Source organism: Halichoerus grypus, chromosome 14, assembly GCF_964656455.1.
Source record: "Halichoerus grypus chromosome 14, mHalGry1.hap1.1, whole genome shotgun sequence".
Taxonomy (NCBI): domain Eukaryota; kingdom Metazoa; phylum Chordata; class Mammalia; order Carnivora; family Phocidae; genus Halichoerus; species Halichoerus grypus.
The window spans coordinates 90,039,244-90,058,181 of NC_135725.1; the positions used below are offsets into that span (position 1 = coordinate 90,039,244).

An 18,938-nucleotide genomic window follows, 5' to 3' on the forward strand; every position below is an offset into this window, starting at 1 on the left:
TGCCCCCATCCCGTCTGCCATCATCGGCAGATTCTTTCCAGCCTTTATCCACCCGTCCACACCTGTGTGGATGCAGGTGTATGCGTATGCGTATGGCTCTTTCTCCCCTGGACTTGTGTTTTCACACTTTACAGAGGTCTCAGAGATCTTTCTGGGTCATTACACGTATGGCCACTCCATTCTTTTTGGCAACTATATAATATTTCCTACTAAAGACACCATCACTTTTATAAATGTGACCGGCACAGCGAACAAGTGGGAGCCACAGGGGAATTCTAGAACATCCCATGCTCTGTTCAAACCTGCTCTGAGGGTCAGCTTCTTACCCTGGTGAAATCTCAGATGCCCTCGGCCTTTAGGCTCACATCCAGTACAAGACATTCCCGTGTGCTAGTTAAGATGTCCAACCGAGTGTAAGAATCAAAACTTCCAGCTTCACTGGGAGAAGTTTCTTTCCCCCGTGGCTGGAAGCTCGGTGGGAAGGGGCTGGGATTGAGTTGCCCTGAGTGACCTGCTTCACCTCCTCCTAGGCTCGGGGGCAGGTGGAGGGCTGACAGCAGGGTCCCAGTTAATGTGGGATGATAATGATTTGGGAAGCTTTCGGGGTGCCCGGGTAGCTCAGATGGTTAAGCGTCTGCCTTCGGCTCAGGTCATGATCCCAGGGTCCTGGGATCGAGCCCACATCGGGCTCTCTGCTCAGCGGGGAGTCTGCTTCTCCCTCTCTCTGCCCTTTCCCACTGTGCTCTCTCTCTCTCTCAAATGAATAAACAAAATCTTTAAAAACAAGTATAAGAAAATGATTTGGGAAGCTTTCTTAAGAACAATCTGGAAGGCCCTGGAATACTATCCAAGGCGAGGTTGTGAGAGCTGATGTGTAGGATCCCCAGGCCCAGTGCTCAAGGCTCTGTTAACGTTTTACGCGCTTCAGTCAGCTTTGAGCTTCTATATTGTCCTAGACCAATCACCCATTTTGTTTGGGTTTTCACGTGCATTAGCATAAACTTATAGATACCATCCTCTTATAATTAAAATAAGATCTTACTTGCACTTGAGGGCAGCTCCAGATTTGTCCAACTTGGAACATATTCAAGTTTGGGGCCCCTTTTGAGGAAAAAAAAATTCAAAATCATGAATACAAATTTAGGCTCAAAACTTAACTCCTCATTAGACCAAGAAAAGAAAAGAGAACAAATTACAAAGTTAAGTAAGCTGACAAATACCACAAACCACAAATTACAGAAAAATCAGACTTGAAAAAATTAATTGCTGGACAAACCCTATCTTCATCTCTCCCCTACATTTTGGGGCCCTGTATTCTGTTTACCTCTTTGCATGGCAGGAATTTTATGGTACTTTCCCATAAAGGAGGAAGGAAGCTGCTCCAGCCTCTCCTCTAACATGCTTGATTGCATTTTAAACAATATTGTACTTTGAAATAATGCTGGATTCACAGGAAGTTGTAGAGATGGTACAGAGAGATCCTGTACACTCTTCATGCAGCTTTCCCCAAAGATAAAATCCTATATAACTACGTGCAATGTCAAAACTAAACACGTGGCGTTGGTACAACACACAGACTTCATCGCTTTGACATGCGCTCGTGTGTGTGTGTGTGTGTGTGTGTGTGTGTGTGTAGATCTGTGTGGTACAATCAAGATACAGAACTGTTCCATCACCTCAAAGACCTCCCTCATGCTACCCCACAGTGACTCCGCTCCCCACCATTCCCTAATCCCTGGAAAGTTCCACAATGTGATGTGCATGAAATCACAGAGTAGGTGACCTTTCGAAATTGTCATTTCCGCTCGGCGCGATGACCTTGAGATCCATCCAAGTTGTGTGTTCCAATAGCCTGATCCTTTTTTCCGCTGAGCAGTGTTCCATAGTACCGATGGACCCCGGTTCGTTTATTCATTCATCCACTGGAGGATATTTTGGTTGTATAACAAATATCAATTATCTATAACAAATAAAGCTGCTATAAACATCTGTGTACAGGGTTTTGTATACATGTAAGCTCCCATTTCTCTGGAATAAATGCTCAGGAGTACAGCTGCGGGCCATACGGTAAGTGTACGTTTAGGGTTTTTTTGTTTGTTTTTGTTTTAAGATTTTATTTTTAAGTCATCTCTACACCCAACGTGGGGCTCGAACTCATGACCCTGAGATCAAGAGTTGCATGCTCCACCGACTGAGGCTTCAGGCACCCTGTATGTTTAGATTTTTAAGAAACTGTCAACCTGTTTTCCAGAGTGCCTATACTACTTCTCGTTCCCACCAGCAATGTGGGGGGAGGGGGGCTTGGTTTCTCTGCATCCTTGCCCGCATTTGCGGTTTCTCATTTCTGCACGAATAGGTGTATAGTGGAATGTCATCAGGGTCTTAATTTGTATGTCTCTGAGGGCGGGGATGTGGACGATTTTCTCCTGTCCTTATTGGTCAGCCGTACTCCCTCCGATGAAATGCCTCTTTGTGTCTTTCTAACTGGTTTGCTTTCCACGTTGAGTTTGAGAGTTCTCCACATGTTCTAGAGAGGAGCGCTTGGCCAGATGTGTGGTTTGCAGGGACCTCCTCCCAGTCTCGGTAGCTGGTCTTTTCATCTTCTTGAGAGGACCTTCCACAGAGCAAAAGTTCTTCATTTTGAAGAAGTCCGATTTATCACTTCTGTTTTCTCTTACGGGTCATGCTTTTGATGCCAAGTCTCAGAAGTCAGCACCAAGCCAGGCCTGAGCTCCTAAAGATTTCCTCCTGCGTTTTTTGGGGAACTTTAATCGGTTTACCTTCACATCAAAATCCATGATCCATTTTGAGTTCATTCTTGTGGAAGGTCTGCGACTCCGGTCGAGAGCTATTTTGTGGGGTTTTGCCCACTATGTCCAATCATTTCCACGCCATCTGTTGAGAAGACTGTCCTTCCTCCATCGAGCGGCAGCGTCCATCAACTTACGGCCTTTATTATACCTTCTACATAGCCTAACGTACAATACCCTGAATTATGAAAAAGTGTATCTCCCAGAACTTTGCCTGGTCTTTCTTTCTCTGATTTGCCTTCCCTCTTTCTCAACAACACGTAATTGCTGAGAGCAACACTGTGCCGCTCACAGGAACCATTCCTGCCCTGGTGGTGTTGGCATCCAGTGGCCAAGGTCGGTGACAAACCAGAGAACCAATGACCCGGAGCACTTGTGCGTGGGCAGGCACCTGGCGGGGGGGCAGCCGAGGATGGGCTGTCGGGCAGGCTGGCTGAGGAGGCGGCCCCACGGCTGAGACCGGGAGAAGCCGAGAGTAAGCCAGGTGGGGGCCCATGGCCCGGAGTCTAGGCTTAGGGTTAAAACAGGAAAGGGTGATGTGATCCGATTTGTGTCCTGACAAGCCTCCCCACCTTTTTATCCAAGTTAATGAGCCAGAGCACAAATGGGCAGAACCTGCTGGATCTCCCTCAGCCAGCCGGGCTGGGGCCGTGACCCCCAAGGTTTCTCAGCTGTTCTCCCGCCCCGAGCCCCTCCCTGCCTGTCTCCAGGTAATAACCACTGGCCGTAGCAGGACACAAAGCCGGTCGGCCCAGGCTGTAGGGGGGCCTCAAAGGGAGGCTCTTGGTGATGCCTGCAGTGGGGGCTGCTGGGAAGACCGCTCTTCTGTTGTGAACGGCCTCTGGGGGGAGATACTGTGAGGTTACGCATCTCATGTCATTAGAAAGCATGGCCATAAATTAGGCTGCTCAGAAGCATGGGGCGTGTAATAATTAAGCAATAAAAGTCACCACAGGGGTAAAGGAACCAGAAAACAAAGAGCCACTGTTTGTAGCCGCCCGGCAGGCTGCTCTGTAAAGTGGCATTTCAGAGCCCCTGAGGCTTTGCTCAAATAGAGTCCCTGCTCAGCCCAGTCCCACGAAAGTCTGCATACTGGGGAGTCAGACTACACCAGGAGAATGGATGGGGTGCAGGGCGCAGGTAAAGGGGCAACAGGGAAGGGAGAGGCATGGGGCGAAGTGACAGGTGACACTTGGCTCCACCCAGTAGTTGCTACATAGAGACCACACGGTCAGAAGCTGCACATTTTCAAGAGAGTCTGGAAAGTTGGTTTTTAATGTAAAATTTCCCAACTTTTAACTGTTGATGACAATCTCAAAGTCTGTTAAGACTGCTGTGCAGGCCAAATCGAACACAAAGCCAGAGGGGCGCCTGGGTGGCTCAGGCAGTTAAATATCTGCCTCTTGGTTTCGGCTCAGGTCTTGATCTCAGGGTTATGAGATTGAGCCCATTGTTGGGTTCCACACTGGATGTGGAGCCTACTTAAAATTCTCTCTCTCCGGGACACCTGGGTGGCTCAGTTGGTTAAGCATCTGCCTTTGGCTCAGGTCATGATCCCAGGGTCCTGGGATCGAGTGCCGCATTGGGCTCCTTGCTCAGCAAGGAGCCTGCTTCTCCCTCTGCCCCTCCCCCTGTTTGTGCTCTCACTCTCTCTGACAAATAAATAAAATCTTTAAAAAAAATAAAATAAATAAAAATTGAAAAAATATTCTCTCTCTCCCTGTCCCTCTGCCCCTCCCCCTCTAAACAAAAAACAAAAACACACAAAGCTAGAGAGGCTCAAGGTCTGTCTCAGGATGGGGGGGGGGTGTCTCTTCTTAATACTTCCATTTCTGCACTCCCCAGTCGTGAGATAAGGTCACTGGGAAGAATGGAACCTTCCCTGGGGTGCTTGCATTTCCAGAAACGCAATGAGAAAAGCCGTGGATCCTCCCCCTGAGACACCTGCTCAGAAGGTACTGTCCACAACTCTTGGGACTTCGGGGGCTAAGACCTCTGGGGCTAGGTCTTAAGCCCCAAAATGTGGGGTCCTGGGCCACAACACCTGTGACCTCTCCAGACCCACTGAACGAGAATGTACCTGTAACGAGATCCCCCGGTGACCCACGCGCACATGCCAGGTTGCAAAATGCTGCTCTGTGGTTCCTTCAGCTGTGAGACCCTGATTTCTAGTCTCGGGACCTACTCTAGACGTCATCCAGAGGGCGGTTTCTACTGGTGTTTCCCCTAGGTGGGCTGAGGAACCCCTGTGTGTTAGCTCCCGGGCTCCCCGTCACAAACTACCATGCACTTGTTGGCTTAAAGCAACAGACGCATATTCTCTCACGGTTCTGGAGGCCAGAATTTTGCAAGGTGGGGGTAGGGTCGTGCTCCCTCTGGAGGCTTTAGTGGAGAAACCCGCCCCGCCTCTTCCAGCCTCCGGCGGCCCCAGGTATGCTTGGCTTGCGGCCCCATCACTGTGCTGTCATCTTTTGTCCCCCCGCCCGCACCTCCTCCTCTTCCCCGTGTCTCTCTTTGCTGTATGTCCTCGTATGAGGACACTTGTCTTTGGACAAGTGCAAAAAGCATTTGCATAGTTATTAATCCCATCTCAAGATCCTTAACTGGACTACCTCTGCAAAAGCCCTTTTTCCAAATAAAGTCATATCCACAGGTTCTAGGGATGAGGATGGAAACACCACTTGGAGGGCTTACCCTTCAACCCACCCCCCCTGTATCGGAACTATATTTGCTGAAAATGTGATTTCTTGGGCCCCCGTCCCACTTCCTAACTCAGAACCTCTGGGGTTCTTATGCACCAAAAAAATCTGAGGCTCTCTGGCCCAGGGAAATGAGGAAATAATCAGCTCAGACGTGAGAGGCAGAAAAGCTGGCTAGGATTGCTCACCATCAAAAGGAAGGTCAGAAAGACACGACGGGGGAAAGCAATGAGCCGGATTCACAGTTTCTTCTTCTTTTTCTCTTTTTGCTTAGGATGAAAAATTTTAAACATGCACGAAAGTATCGCAGACACTATAGTACGTGCCCGTGACCAACCCCCACCACACAGCTCCAACCATTATCGATATGCCCTGCCGTCCGTTTTCACTTTACTGTATTTTATTATTTGCGGAAGTTCCTTTTTAAAGCAAATTGTAAACAACCAATTATTCCACCCACAAGCCCTTCTATATGCATCTCCAACAGAAACACTTAAATAACTTCCAAACCTCAGCTAGTGTTCACTTGGCCCCGGTTGCCCCAAAACATACCTCCCCACTGATGGTCTGCTTGACTCGGGATCCGAACGAGGTCCGCAGACTGCACCTGGTGGGTGCGTTTCTTAGGTCACTGTAATCTACCCCACTGCCTCCTCCTCCCTTCCACGGTCCTTTGTTTGCTGAGGTGCTCGAGCCACTTGTCCTGCAGAACGTCCCACGCTTGGGACTCGGGACTCGGCACGGGGCACTCGGCATCATCACGGGGGTGCGTAGCACGCTCCCCACGCCGTGCGCTTCCTGCGAGGCGTGGCAGGCAGGCCGACAGCTGTGTATCTGGTGCGGCGGCCCCGGCCACAGGTGGTTACTGAGCCCTTGCAACGCGGCTGGTGCCACTGAGGAGCTGAATCTACCTTCGTATTTAATTTTGACTAATTTAAATTCAAATTTCTGTTTTTTTAAAGATTTTATTTATTTATTTGTCAGAGAGCGTGCACAAGCAGGGGGAGCAGCAGGCAGAGGGAGAAGCAGACTCCCCACCGAGCAGGGAGCCCCATGCGGGGCTCGATCCCAGGACCCCGGGATCATGACCTGAGCCGACGGCAGACGCTTAACGACTAAGCCACCCAGGGGTCCCAAATTCAAATTTCAAAACTGAATCTTTCGAACACCCCATGAATATTTTAAAAGGATTATATGTTGGTGTGTTAATATTTTGGCTAGATTAGGTCAATAAAATACATTGGTAATGAGAGGGATAAAATATATGAGTAAAATTAATTCTGCTTGTTCCTTTATCACGTTGCTCCTGGAAAAGTCCTCGTTACAAGGTGACTTGCGTTGTATTTCGATTTGACGGTGCTTGTCTAGAAATCTGATGACCGTCAGGGTACTTTGGTTTCTTTTCCCAAAGAATTTTGGGTGGATGGTACTGCGTACCTCCCACTGTATTATCACAAATGTCTGCTTGTCATTCTCAGAAATGGTAAGACTGATCGTGTGGGTAAATTGTGTGTTGTGTATATATTTTCCCACAATAAAGAAATGGGTCATTTGGTTCAGCTGCTGCAGCCTGCCCCACGCATTGTAGAGTCTCCACCGAATGGCCTTAGCAGCCACTGATGATTATTATTACCTCCACCTGTTCTTTGGCTGGGAGCGGCACCCCGGTGATTCCCACGCCCCCTTGGCTCCATCATTCCCTCCTGCAATCATTAGCTCTGGTTCTTCCGTGAAGAACTTGCCCTTGTCACCTGTTACCTATTCGGCTACTCTGGGCAGGTCTCACTCGCCGCCCCCCCAAGGCTCTGGGATGGGGATAGGGATGGTACCCGTCCGACAGCGTTGCGAAGGGGTGGGGTGAACAAAATGCGCGGCACAGGGTATGCGCTCTCCCAGGCTGGAGACCCTTGTCAAGGAGAGCCAGAGTCAGAAACGAGAGGTGGCAATGATTTCACACAGTGCTACCGCACAAGGAGAAAGAGACTTAGTGCAGCACGGGGCCCCGTTATGAATACAGCACAGGTGGGGACTTACAGCCCGGGAGCAGGGGGTGGGGGTCAGGAAAGGACACATAGAGGGCAGGGCGATGCTCACTGAACTGACCTGATGGGATTCTGGGTAAAGGCAGGCCAAGGTGATCAGATACTGATACCGACGGGGGGTGGGATGGGGGATTGACTTCACAGATTCTTTGTGAAGACTGGCTTCAGCAGACCAAGGGCAAGGCCCAAGGCCCAAGGGCAAGGTCTAGTTGAAAAGAGGGCTCCAACAAGCCTGTCTAAAGTCCGCTTTTTGGCGGGGGGGGGGGGGGGGGGGAAGTCTTTGTCACCATCTCCCAGAGCACAGTCCTGAGGGTCAGGTGGGCATCCTCGGTCAGAATGGGGCAGCCTTCCAAGGCCTCAAGCCTCTCTGCGCTTCCTCCCCGCAGGCCTTCCACCCCTTTCTTTGACCTACTGCAGCATCGCTACCAGCAGCTTTGGGCGCAGGAGCAGAAGGCCACCCAGAAAGCCATTAAACTGGAGAAAAAGCACAAGGTAAATGCATCCCCCACTCCAGAGTGGCCCCCATTTGGAATGGGAGTGGAGGGAGGGGCTGGCCTGGCAAAGCTGTGAGACTGACATTTGTGCACGTTTGTCACAAATGGGGAGGGGCGAGGCTGGGGGTGGCAACCAAGCTGCTAGGTGCTGTGCTAAAAGGGTCTTGGTGATGATCACACACAACCCCTGCTCAAGCCTGAGAGTGGAAGATTCTGGCCCGGCCTGTGTACCTCTGACGCAGGAGCAGAACCCGGTGTCCCAGCTCCTACCCGGGGACTCCTTCCACCAAACCTCCACGACTCCGCCCATCCAGAAATCTGATTTTCAACTGACCTGACCCGGCCGGGACAGAAATATGCCCTGTACTAAAGAAAAGGCTAATAAAGCAGGATGCCATAAAGAACACATTTCGTTATACTTTAGGAATACATTTTCTTTTCAAACTGATGAATAGGCCACATGCTAAACCCATCCTGTACATCATACACATCGTTTCGTTTATGTCTGACAAAAGCCCCCAAGGGGGGCATTATTCCTATTTCCTGGGCATGGAAACTGAGCCTCAGAGAGGCGGTGCCCGCACAGGGAAATTGAGGCTGAGGACAGAACCACGTCCCCACGCTGCCAGTTGCTAACGGTGTGAGCTGCAGTCGATCCAGACTGATGTGCGCCTAGTGCCACACGGATTTCACTAGAAGCACAATCTTCGCATGTCTGGTTGGTGCAGCAATCCAGCCAGTGTTCTCCCTCTGCCTTGCTCCGGGCAGGGAGCTGGGCTGAGCGTGCACCCGTGTTCCCTCCTGAGCACACCATGAGGCGGGGATCTCATCAGGTCGTCTCGGTTATTTCATTTTCATGTGGGCAAACGTAGGCGCAGAGGGATTAAGCGACTGGCTAAAGGCGTCAGAGCCAGGCCCGGACTCGGGGGGGGTGTGTGTAGCCCCAGAGTCTTGGCTCTTCTTGATGGCAAGGTCCCACCCCTGCTAATTATGGGAAAGCCTGGAGTTCAGCAACAGGGCAAAGATGTTCTAGAGCCAAACTGGGGAGCCGAAGAGTTTTACCGAGGATCCTGGCGCCTTCAGGACAGGCCAGGAGCGTCACTGAGGGGCAGGGGGCCCCTCCCACTGTCCTTGACGTTGGTAGAGAACGAGACACCAGCTCACTAAAAAGCAGAGTGTTGTAATAACATTTTAAAAGCAGCCCATGACTAGTTTATTCGTTAATGGCTCAAGAAAGAGTCGACTTATATGGTAACGACCAGTTTCAGAGGGAGCGCTGCCATTACAAACCGCTTTATAGCTCCAGTTTGGTCGTGTTTTTTAATTAGCGGCAATTTCACAGGGACTCAGAGTGTCGCAAATCCATGGAAAACCGAGCTCCCGGGGACACATCTTCTGACGTTAGAGACAACCGTGGCCAGTGCCCCTCCCTGTTTGGCAGAGCACCCCACTAATGGGAGTGGCTCCACTCCAAGCACTGGCTGGGAACTGGGGCCCGCTCCCCGGGTGTGACTCTGAGGGAGCCGCCACTTAGTTGGGGCCTCAGTTCCCTCACTGGGGAAAGAAAGGGTCAGAAAGGGCCCGCCGTGCCGTGCCTAGCGCATGGTAGGCGCTCAGAAAACACTTGTGGAACCAACCCCAGGGTTCTCTTCCTGTTCCAAGATTCTCTGTGGCTGTACATTGTCTAACAAACTGGGAGGAACACCCAGACGCACAAACACTGGGGCTGGGGCCTGGGGTTGATAAGATGGCTGGTCTGAAAGGTCAAGCTGCCACCATCCGAGGGGAAGCCTGTCTCTCCAGCCGCAAAGGATGTCCTGGGGTTTGGATGGTGGTGTCCTCAAATGGAAATTCTCGGCAACAGCTTCCATGTAGTGAGTCCTCATCTTGGGCCCCTCTGCTCAGTGCTGAATTCAGCAAATCCTACGGTAACCAACCCCGTCTGTCAAGCATCGGTGACCCATTTCCAGCGGGGAGATCCATTTCCACTTAGGAAGGGGAAAGGGGGGTGCATGCATCCCTCCAACTCTGAAGGCAGGCGTGGTGACTCTCAGCTGGAGAGCATCTCTGGTTTGTGGATACTGTTCTAGAAGGCAGAGAAGACGGCTGATCCAAAGGACCTACTGAAGGGGAGCGGGACATACAGGCTTCCAGTGATGGAATGCATAAGTCCCGGATAAAAGATTCCGCCCAGGGAATACAGTCAATGGTGCTGTAACAGGGTCATATGGTGACAGATGGCATGTCGAATCGCTACGCTGTCCACCCGAAACTAACCTAACATTGCGGGTCAGCTATACTTCCATGAAAAAAAGAAAGAAAAGAGAAAGTACACAACAAAACATATGACTATCACAAATTTTAGAGAAACAGAGCACACGAATAGGGCCCGTCCAGGACCTTAGTAGGGGCCATGTGCCACGAGGATCCCCAAAGCTCAAGCTGGATCAGATCACGGGAAAGTTACCTCTCTGTGAAGCAACCCTGTGAGTTCTAGGGGCCAAACCAGAAACAGATCAACATGCTCGCAGCACGGGGTGGGGGGGGTCCCACGCCGGAGGCCACTGAGCAGTGGCCAGGGGAGCGAGTGCCGTGACATCAGCCTTGGAGAAGGGCCGGAGGCAGGAGGAACGTGACCCACGGGTCTGCAACACCAGGAAGCCCAACCCTCTGCCCTCGCCTCCCTTCATCATAGGTCGGGCTCCTCCGCGAGCCAGGAGACCACCTCACCTCTGCATTTCTCTGGCCCGCAGGTGATCCTGGGGAAGCTGTATGAGACCCGGAGCAGTCAGCTGAGAAAGTACAAGCCGCCAGTGAAGCTGGATGCCCTCTGGCATATGCCTCACTTCCAGAAGGTCGGTCTCGCCTCCAAATGCCCCTTCCCTCACCTAGGGTGGATGCCTCTCACTCTGCCCGTTCTTTACCTGTCCTCTAGACAGTGAAATGCTGTGGACTTCTAGCCACTGGTTGGCTGTTCAGAGGGGGGAACCGGGAGGTTTGGGGACAGCGGCTTCTGAGTGGGAGGGGAGCTGTGCCTGCCCAACTCGGGCCCAGCGAGCCTTTCTAGGGGGCCACAGGGACATGCCTGGCCCCAGGAAGACAGCTGGACAAAGCAATGTTCCTGGCCAGCCCAGCCCACCCGCAGTATTGAGTTAAACTGCAATTTGGACAGTGAAGGGGACAGTGCCTTCCTGAGCCTAATGCAATCGAACAAGCTGCCGAGCTTCGAGGAGAAGCCTGCTTGCCCCCCGACGCGGCCCCTTGCGACCTGCCCAAGTGGCCTCTGTCAGCATATGTCAGTGACCATTCGCCCGCTGCCCGTCAGCCCGTACCACCCCGCACACGAACGTGACTGGGCGCTGAGCAGAAGGTGCCGGGAGTCCCTGCCCCTGTCGCTTTGTAGCTCCTCCAGCCTGGCTGCGTGGCTCTGCTCTGGTTTCTCAGTCTCCCCCAATATCCTGCCTTTTTAACCATATTCCTCCCCCTCACTCCTCTCTCCACAGCTTCCTTCCTGGCCCCTCCTTTGCTCTTTTAGCTCTGATTTTTCTCTCTGATTTTCCCTGGGATGTTGCCTGGGGAGGGACGGGGACCCAGAGCTCCGTGAGCATGAGATGCCCTCCACAACACTCAGTTCTGCGGTGTCACCCCCTACCCCCAGCCCCTTGGCTCTGATTTAGAATCTGCTCAGAGCTACTGAGGCAGGGGACAAAGGAGGGCTCAGGCGGTCTTGGGCCAGAGGAGCAAGGAAAGGGCCCTCACCCCAATCCCCACCCCGACTCTCCCCCATCAGGAGAGCATGTCTCCCACGCCGGTGTCCCCACGGTGCCTGGCCCAGAGTCAGACATGAACAAACCAGTTTCTATTTTCAAAAGAGGGGCTTTGACTCAGCTGTGCTGGGCTCTTCCATTCTAGATTGCTGTCACTGAAATACGGTCAGGAGCAACAGGAGGTAACCTGTAAATGCCACCCTTTGATTCGGTGCCAGGCACTGAGCTGAGTCATTTCCGCGTATTAGTGCACTTCATCTTCAGAGCGAGTATCCCCCCCACTGCTCCGTGGCACAGAGGGGAAGCAGAATTTGAGCTGTCCTCCCCCAGTGAGCGGGGTGGGGGGCTGGGAAGCCTGGCTCCTCTGACCGTTGGCCCCAACCTCCAACACACTACCCACTGTGCCACAGAAACGAGAAAGAATAAACATGCCAGCCCCAGGATTCACAGGGCACTTTTCGTCTTTTGGGGGATGTTCATGGGTTTCTGGAAGTTCCTCTGCAGGACTCTCAGAGCAAGGCTTGTCCCTGGGTGCCACCGTGGTCAGCCCAGTGGAGACCCTAACCCCCCAGAGTGATGCCTTTATGGATGCAACACTTGGTCCCCCCCTTTTGGGAAATACTACCAATGGGAAGTGTTTATTAGCTCTCACTGTGAGCCAAGCACTAGACATGCATTATTTCGTAGAAACGCTGTCCCCATTCAGCAGATGTGGAGCCTGAGGCTCAGCAGGCTGAAGGAACATGCCCTGTAAGAAAGGGTCCCGGATTCCGTCCAGGGCCGCGGAAGTCCAGGGCCTCCTGAGGATCCTTCCCTCACTTCTGGCTGCAACCCAGCAGGTGCCTCTTCAGCCCAGCAGGGCCCCTTTCTCCCTTTCAGAGTATGCATCCTCATTGCAATTAATTAGTTAATTGGGCAATTAGTTGTCCATCTTCCCCAGCAAAATGTGAGCCCCTAAGGACCATGCCTGTTGTGACCCCCACAGCATCCACAGAGCCCCGCACCCACTGAGTGGTCAGTGAAAGTCTGCAGGAAGAATGAATGAAGGAGGAGATGAATGAATGAATGAATGAATGGATGACCAGTAGAGCACAGAAGAGTTAAAAGCCTTTCACAGACCCGCTGAAAGCCCCTTCCCAACCTGACCATCCTGGCGTCCCCCATCCTGGCAGCCCCGACCGGGTCCGGGGCCAGTGCGGCGGCGACGGTGGTGGCCGGGGGCTACGCAGCGTCCTGCACGGGGCCCCAAGAGGGTCTTTGTCTGTGCCTCATGTCTGTGCCCAGCCACCACCCCCCCTCCCCACCCCAGCCCCATTATAAAAGGGAAAAGCGCTTCCAAAAAAGTTGAACCTGTCACAGTGATGGATAACCTAAATGGACTCTCCCCGCTCGCGAACAGATGTCGACGCTGAACCCTGTCAGAAATAATTAAACACCTCTCACATGGAAAAGCAGCAGGCAGGGGCGCGGCGGCCTGCTCCTTGCGCTGGGTCAACGCGGAGCAAGCTGGCTCCCTGCACCTCGAGGGGGCTGCCCAGACCCTCCCCGGCCCGGCACCTCGCGGGGCGCTCAGCGGCGTCCTGGGCCCACCCGGGACCGCACCCGCGGGACCAGCCGCAGGGCTGCCTGGGCTTCCAGCGCCCATTCTGGTCTGTACCACCAGCCACTGCCCCGGATGCGTGGGGCCCAGAGAGAGGGTCATGTAGGTATGCCCTGCTACCAGTCAGCTAAGAGGCTCTCTGGGCCTCAGTTTCCTCATCTGAAAGTGAGGGTAGCACTGTTCTTAAGGGTCTCCTTCAACCGAAGGCTCACGATCCCAGGGTCACGGCTCAAGGTGGTGGACCCCAAACCCAGAGTGAACCGTCAGGGGAAACGGCTCAGACCCCTCCTCAGGCTCCCATTTTGGGGACGGGATGTGCACGCACCGCCTCCCATCCCGGAGTGGAGGGACCTCTGGGCTTGCAGCCGGTAGCCTCTGTGCCCAGCGGCACTTGGGCTCGTGCCCTTCACAGATGTGCCGGGGGCTGCGGGGAGGGAGGAGGGAACCCGCCTTCCCTGAGTGCGCACCTGACTCAGGGGCAGCGGACCTGGGTCACATGGCGACCCTGCCTCTCCCTACCTGTCACATGGTTTTACCGGTCCACGTCCCTGTTCCGTCTTCTGAAAATGGGGCTAGCAGAAGGATTCGATGAGGACACACGTATACATTCAGCAGGGCACCTGGACTCTATTCAGGTGCCAACACATGGCATCTGCCCTGGGGATGGGCCTGGTGATCATTCCTTCATTCCCTCATTCATACACAAATCTCGTTCAGCATCTTTGTGCCAAGCCCTGCTCTCGGTGCCGACATCAGGCTGCTGTAGGGTCACTGGTGAGCGGCCAGGGTGCTTCTAACTGGGGACCCCCAGCCTGACTGTCCCCTTAACACACAGGGCTAGACAGCTAGACAGGGAAGTTTGGGGCAGCTCCACCCCCTGGTGTCCAGAAGCCTGAAATGCTGGGGAGACCCCAACCCTAGTTGGCAGCCAGAGCTGGGGCCGGGGGCAAGCTGCATAACCAAAGCCCCATCAACATCATCCTGGTACAGGCTGGCCCACCCGGCTCACCTGCTTTTTGCAGAACCCTGCTTGGGTTTTCCAGGCAGGGGCCAGAATCCAGGCTTGCCTGTTGGGAGGTGGGATTATTATTATTTTTTAAGATTTTATTTGACAGAGAGAGATACAGCGAGAGAGGAAACACAAGCAAGGGGAGTGGGAGAGGGAGAGGGAGAAGCAGGCTTCCTGCGGAGCAGGGAGCCCGGTGCAGGGCTCGATTCCAGGACCCTGGGATCATGACCTGAGCCTAAGGCAGACGCTTAACCATCTGAGCCACCCAGGCGCCCCTGGGAGGTGGGATTACTAATAGTGCCCACCTTCTGCTCTCAAAAGTGACCCAGTCTGAACTGTGCATCCTATGGCTGCCTGATATTAAGTCAAGAAAAACAGACGATTTATCCTTCTTTACAAAGATTGCCAGTGATACCAGCCCAAAGACAAATATCTGGGGGGGAGTGGGTCCCACGTATTTATGGTGGCACCCCCACAATGGTGAAAGCCCGGACGTGCCAGTGAAGAGGCGTCTTCAGTACGAGCTGAGAGATCCTGAACTGACATTGCACAGACAAGATATAATCCTGTGAAATAGTATACAGCCACTGCAAATAATGACCTTAGGCTACTTACTGCCACGTTCCTAACCCACTGCTGGGGAAAGACCCCGTGCTGCGTGATGCCGTTGGGACAGAGGCGTCCACACATCTGCACAGGGGCCCGTGCTCAGGGACAGACATCCAGAGGGAGGGGTCCTCAGGCAGCAGCAGCGGTGACCCCTGGAGTGGTGTGAGGCTGAGTTTTACTTTCTCTCATGCTCTTCTCTGCATTGTTTGAATTTTTACAGTGAAGATATGACTTTTACAAAACCAGTAAGGCTATTTTTTTTTTAATGTGTTTGAAGGGTAGGGACGCTACATCCTTCTTCGGGCGCTTGTCCCAGGGCTCAAGCCCCCTTCAGCCCAGGCCCTCCTGAACTCACAGGCCCTCCGGTGCTGCTCGCAACGCTTGGTTTCTCGCGCTGGGTTTCCATCAGGCGCGGAGATCAGAGGCCTGCGCTCTCCCAGCAGTGAAGACGGCCGGCTCCCTGAGTCTGGCTCTCTATGGCAAGTCTGTGTTATAATTGGGGATCCCAAACCCATTTCAGAGGGAGGTTTGCCCAAGCATCTCGAGGTCACCCCTCACGCCGAACACTGCGCCTCTCCCCCAACAGACCTGTCTTCCCCAGGGCCAATACCACTGACATTACATAGTCATTCAGTCACTAAAGTATGAACAAATTGACTATATTTTCATTTGGCTTTTGGTTTCAGCCCCACTGCTTTAGAATAATGGCCCAAGCTATTAAGCTAACAGTTTGATTTACAAGCTCTTGTGCTCTGAATGCTGGGATCAGGCTCCTCTCTTTGTGGAAGACTAACCCTGCCTCAGGTCTCCTGGGCCCCTGACTCCCTAATAGAACCGGAGACGGCAGGAAAAAAAATCAGTAGTCAGCCAAGCAGTGACACCCAGAGATGCAGCTGATTAGTGAAAGCTGCTGAATCTAAGAAAAGGATTTTCTTTCCCACCTTTAAGCTCCCTTACAAATCATAGCCGGCTGGGAAGTTAACTCTCTGTTAAACCCCCAGAGCGGGCTTTGAGCCTGTCCACCCACTGCAGCCACCTCTCCAAAGGGCTCCAAAGGGCCAACGAACTAGAAGCCCTTCTCTGGACAGGTGTGTTCAGCCCCAAAGTCACTCCTTCCAGACACAGGAAGGACAGATGCCAGATCTGCTCCTCCCCGAGGTCCCTGCACAAGTGATGTATTTTAAGAATCCTGTCGCTCTGTCGTGTTGGAATAAGAATCATCCCATGTTGCCACGTCAGGCTCCAAGCGCCGGGATGGAATGTGTCACACGCGGAAACAGGGCACTAGGAAGAGTGATTCAGAGGATTCAGAGGTCCTGATGAAGTTGACATTTCTCCCCTAAATATGGATGCCCCCATTAGAAATCAGATCAGTATGCAGAAGAGCTGCCTCGCTGGAGAGATAAAAGCGGGGGCTTAATTGGTTTTACATAAACCGGCACCTTGGAGGGACAGAATGTTTAGGCACCTGCTCGTGAGGTGACATTGCTGTTCAATACTGGCAAGTCACAAAGAGCCAGAGCTGAAGCTCTGGGGACGGGAACAAGGGGAAGGGGGGGCGCAGGAGGTGGGGGACAGCGGTAAAGCTCCTGGTACGGCGGGACGAGTCTGGGTTCCCAGGTCACGGAGGGAGACGCCAGGCGTCTATGTTGGGGCCCAGAGAAGTGGGAGCTGGTGCTTCTAACTGGGGACCCCCAGCCTGACTGTCCCCTTAACACTTCGGTGCCTGGGAACTCTCTGTTCTCTACAGGAAGCTCTTCTCCCCGACCAGGAGGCAAAAACATCTCAAATTTCGTGTTGAGAATCAACCAGAAAATAGACAAGACAGCTTGTTTTGGCATCAGGTATAGATTTCTAACCTCTAGAGATAGGTAGAATCCCACCTTGAATTTGGGGGAGTCGATGGGACTTTGGGGGTCCCCAGTTTCTTCTTCTGGCTCTTCCCCAAGAGAACAGTTCTTGGTGATTTAAGGGAAACTCCCGGCTCGAGCAGGACTTGGGCCTAACCTCCGAGTGCCTCATTGCCACGTGTCCCCATGCATCCGACTCTGTCACCGGGCACCCATGCTGTTCCCAGGTCAGGATCCAGAGCTGCCCAGCACGTGGCCAGCAGCAGGTTCCAGCTATACACAGGTTAGATGATTTGCTCAGGTACACTGAGCTTTGTCAAAAGTGCGGGCAAGGCGAACCTCGTGTCTCGGAGCCGCAAGCAATCAACACAGTGGACCCCCCCCCAGGATCCCTCAGTGTCCCTCAGAAATAGGGGCGTTTGCTGGCCTCTTCCTTCCTCTCCTCAGAGACGTCCTGGGAAATGATGCGTTAGATCACACACACAAGAATGTGGGCAGTGTGACCCCAGTCCAGTGGCTGGATGAGCAGAGGGAAGAGCGTCCAAGAAGTCCCCCGGGGGCAGCGTTCCTTCGCGAAGGCAGCAATGATAACAACACTCAGCACTCACACACCCAGAGCACCTCTTCGGTGCTTTGAGGAATAGTCCATTTTGTACCATTGCTCCCACTAGCCCTCTGTGGCTGAGAAGAGCCGTGCTGTGTCAGAGGGCAAGGGACTGTGCTGGGAGGCCTAAAACCATGTGCCCAGGTCCAGCGCTAACGACTAGCAGAGGGGAGGCGTGGGCCCTCTGACCGGCTGCCCCAGGCCGCGGGCCTTGGTGGAGCCGATAAATACTTTGGACCTGAAACTGAGGTCAGGGGCCAGCTGGGGGCTAAATGCAGGACCCGTGAAGGAGAGTGAAGGGCGGTCAGGAACTGGGGTTTTATAGGTGTCCAGAGGGTCGTGGCCAGCCCTGCTCTGGCTGATTTAAGCCCTTGCAATAAACAAAACTTCCCACTGCCCTGAAAGCCTTTAGACCTTGATAAAACCCCTGAGCACCTTTTAAATTGCAATTTGGCCCCAAGGCCAAAAAGGAAAGAGGCCACTGATCGCAGGCCTGCTGCAGGAAAAGGCATGAGGCAGAGACGGAGCGGGCGGGAGGGCTGAGCCTGTGGGTTCGCCTGCCTGCCTTGTGCCGGCCTGTGCACCCGCACCCGTAAAGTGGGGACAGGACCAGAGGGCCAGTGCCGTCGTGCATGGGAAGCGCTTGGCGTGGGCCTGGCCAGGGGATGGTCATGGAGCAACAGAACCTCTGTGTTGGACGGGGCTTTGGCACTTGCTCCTACAGATGCACAGGTCTCCAGCTTGGAGGAGGGCTTTAAAATGCAGATTCCAGGGGCACCTTGGTGGGGCTCAGTCGGTTGAGCGTCTGGCTCTTGATTTCGGCTCAGGTCATGATCTCAGGGTCGTGAGATCGGGCCTCGTGATGGGCTCTGAGCTGAGTGTGGAGTCTGCTTGGGATTCTCTCTCTCCCTCTGCCCCTCCCCCAACTCTGCTCACACTCTCTCTCTCTAAAAAAATATGCAGATTCCAGGGCCCACCCCAGGATCCATTCTAGTGGGTCTGGGGTAGCCTCCAAGCCTGCATTTTCTTTCTTTAAGATTTATTTATTTATTTATTTATTTAACAGAGAGAGAACGAGAGAACACAAGCAGGGGGAGTGGCAGAGGGAGAGGGAGAAGCAGGCTCCCTGCTGGGCAGGGAGCCCGACGCAGAGCTTGATCCCAGGACCCCGGGGATCATGACCTGAGCCAAAGACAGATGCTCAACCAACTGAGCCACCCAGGTGCCCCCAAGCCTGCATCTTCAGCAAGCAGCTCCTGGAGCTCCCTGGTCAATGTCACGTGCTCTGCACAGGGATGTTTAAAACATGTATCTACCATGGCATGTGGGTGCACCTCCGTATGTTTGCTCTGAAGCATGCTGGGGCCTTCCAACGGAAACATGCCTGCGAGAGGCAGGCTCTCATCGGTTAAACAGCCCGGAGGATTATGAACTTCCGTCTTAATCGGCTCAGG

At 53.3% G+C, this 18,938-nt stretch overlaps 1 protein-coding gene across 1 annotated transcript in view; it reads left to right on the forward strand.

Moving 5' to 3' along the window:
* The window catches only part of CFAP77 (cilia and flagella associated protein 77), a 126,129-nt gene that overhangs the window by 91,462 nt on the left and 15,729 nt on the right, over positions 1-18,938 (forward strand). Inside the window, exons 4-5 of the mRNA XM_036079740.2 lie at positions 7,938-8,043; positions 10,799-10,900. Of these exons, the coding sequence (XP_035935633.1) occupies positions 7,938-8,043; positions 10,799-10,900 (208 nt within the window). The remainder of the gene's footprint in view (positions 1-7,937; positions 8,044-10,798; positions 10,901-18,938) is intronic.